The sequence below is a fragment of the Hyalella azteca genome, unplaced genomic scaffold, assembly GCF_000764305.2.
Source record: "Hyalella azteca isolate HAZT.00-mixed unplaced genomic scaffold, Hazt_2.0.2 contig10391, whole genome shotgun sequence".
Classification (NCBI taxonomy): domain Eukaryota; kingdom Metazoa; phylum Arthropoda; class Malacostraca; order Amphipoda; family Hyalellidae; genus Hyalella; species Hyalella azteca.
The window spans coordinates 1-2,737 of record NW_025940433.1 but is presented as its reverse complement, the minus strand read 5'-3'; the positions used below and the strand labels follow the sequence as shown (position 1 = coordinate 2,737).

Here is a 2,737-nt window from a genome sequence, read left to right as displayed (position 1 = left end):
TACCACAACATCGTCACGTTGAATTGCATGTTGTTCACTTTGGCCCAGTCATATATTGAAGATACTACAACATTGATGTTATAGTACAGGAAATACAGTATATAACTTCACGTTGAATAGCATGTTGTTTACTTGGGCCCGGCCATATATTGCAGATACCACTCGATCTCTGGGTCACCATGATCTTCGCATGGTGATTTCTCCACCATCAAGTCTACAGCATCAAGTTTGAAAGATTGCCTCCACCTTCATCGTATTAATGTCTCTACCTGCCTAATCACATTTATAATTTCATCATCATAACCTTCATACCTCCACCATCACCACATTCATGCCTCCGCCATCACCACATTCATGTCTCCACCATCACCACATTCATGCCTCCACCTTCACCACATTCATGTCTCCACCATCACCACATTCATGCCTCCACCATCACCACATTCATGCCTCCACCATCACCACATTCATGCCTCCACCATCACCACATTCATGCCTCCACCATCACCACATTCATGCCTCCACCATCACCACATTCATGCCTCCACCATCACCACATTCATGCCTTCATCATCATTATATTTATGCACTTAGAGAAATAAGTGGGACTTGGTCCAAATAGCGATGCACTTGTTGCTCTTGATGGGTCATCATGACCCAGTTTTGCCCGGCAAGTGGGCGTATCAGTGCTACGACCGCTCTCTGCTTGTGCTGCAGACATGGAAATGTGTCACTAATTTTGGACAATGTGACCCATTCATTTTTGCGGGTGTGCCTTGCAATGCAGGCTGCAGGCGCATCCCAAGCGACTAAATGCACCCCTCATCCCTCCCCTCATCCCTCCCCTAATCATCCCCCTCATCCCTCCCTTCATCCCCTCCTACATCCCTGCCCTCATCCCTCCCCTCATCATCCCCCTCATCCTGTCTCTTATACACATCTAGATGTGTATAAGAGACAGCCCACAGAGCTGGCAGAGAAAAATTAGTGGGCCAGGTTGTCCAAATTGTAACACACTTTCCACACCCACAGAGCTAGCAGAGAAAAATTAGTGGGGCAGGTTATCCAAATTGCAACACACTTTGCACACACAAAGCACTAGCAGAGAAAAATTAGTGGGGCAGGTTGTCTAAATAGTAACACACTTTCCACACACAAAGCACTAGCAGAGAGCGAACGTAGCACTAATCCGAGCCTAATTGGGTTAGGATGTCGCACACACAAAGGCAAAAAGTGTATAACTTTTGGGACAAACCCTTACTCATTTCTATAAGTGTGATATTACTTGAGTGAATCAATGGAGAAATTATCAAATTTTACCAATTCATAAACGTGTCATGGAATTTATGAATTATTCCGTGGAATGGGTTTATTAATATTTTTATTCGTTAATAATTACGACGGAGTGCAACAAATATCTCATAAATATTTATTATTCATGAATAATTAAAAACTTTTTTATTCACAGGGAAAATTTGTATCTTATCGTAAGTTGTGCACGGACCGGACTGCTGAAATGTAAGTGAAATCGTTGAATTATGAAACTATGTTGCTACATAATTATATTGCCAGATAATAATTTTGCCAGATATTAATATTTCACGATATTAATATTGCCACATAATTAATTATATTGCCAAATAATAATATTGCTAAATAATTCTATTGCTGCATAATGATATTTTTGCCCCAGTTTTGTTGCTCTATAATTGCTCATTTATGTTGCCGCATGATCACATAGTTATTAGCTGTTATTGATGGCTGCTGCTAAAATGGCTCCTTATCCACCAACAGGAAGGTTGTGTTGTTGCTTTTCGTGGTGGTGGTGGCTTCTGGTTTACCACAGCGGCGGGTGCATGGAAGTGGTGGATACGCTGGTGGTGGTGGTGGTGGATACAGCGGTGGCGGACAAGGAGGTGGAGTTGGTGGCGGTGGATACAGCAGTGGTGGACAAGGTGGTGGAGTTGGTGGCGGTGGATACAGCAGTGGCGGACAAGGTGGTGGAGTTGGTGGTGGTGGATACAGCGGTGGCGGACAAGGTGGTGGAGTTGGTGGTGGTGGATACAGCAGTGGTGGACAAGGTGGTGGAGTTGGTGGTGGACATGGAAGCCACCAACGCAGCGTAACCAACAAGAGTGAGTGAGCCATCAAATCCATTAACAATCATTCATTCATCCAACAATCATTCCTTCATCCATTAACGATTATTCCTTCATCCAACAATAATTCCTTCATCCAAAAATCATTCCTTCATCCAACAATCATTCCTTCATCCATTAACGATTATTCCTTCATCCAACAATNGGATAGGTTGGGAAGGACTAGGATGGAGAGGTCGTGTAGGACTCTGACTAATATGTTGGTAAGGACTAGGATGGAGAGGTTGTGTAGGACTCTGACGGATAGGTTGGGACGGACTAGGATGGAGAGGTTGTGTAGGACTCTGACGGATAGGTTGGGAAGGACTAGGATGGAGAGGTTGTGTCAGACTCTGACGAACATGTTGGGAAGGACGAATATGCTCTTCCGCCGCGAGGCTTCGATTTCTTACATCAGAAGATAAAATATCTTGGAAGGTATTATTTTGTGGAACCGTGGTATTTTCTGTTGTATCAGCATGTACGGGTTGTGTGGGCATTAGTCGAATATCTTCTAAATTGGCGACAAAATTTGCGGAGTAAGTAGCGATAGCGCCATTTGGGCAAACCAATAACAATACCATACCGCGACCAATCAC

General features: G+C 43.8%; 1 protein-coding gene across 1 annotated transcript; it reads left to right on the top strand.

The window, feature by feature from the left end:
* The first annotated feature begins 1,415 nt into the window (after positions 1-1,415).
* On the top strand, positions 1,416-2,175 carry LOC108679951 (ctenidin-1-like). Its single transcript, XM_018168698.2, has 2 exons — positions 1,416-1,518; positions 1,795-2,175. Coding segments are annotated over exons 1-2 (351 nt in total). The 5' UTR covers positions 1,416-1,516; the 3' UTR covers positions 2,144-2,175.
* The last annotated feature ends 562 nt before the right edge of the window (positions 2,176-2,737 follow it).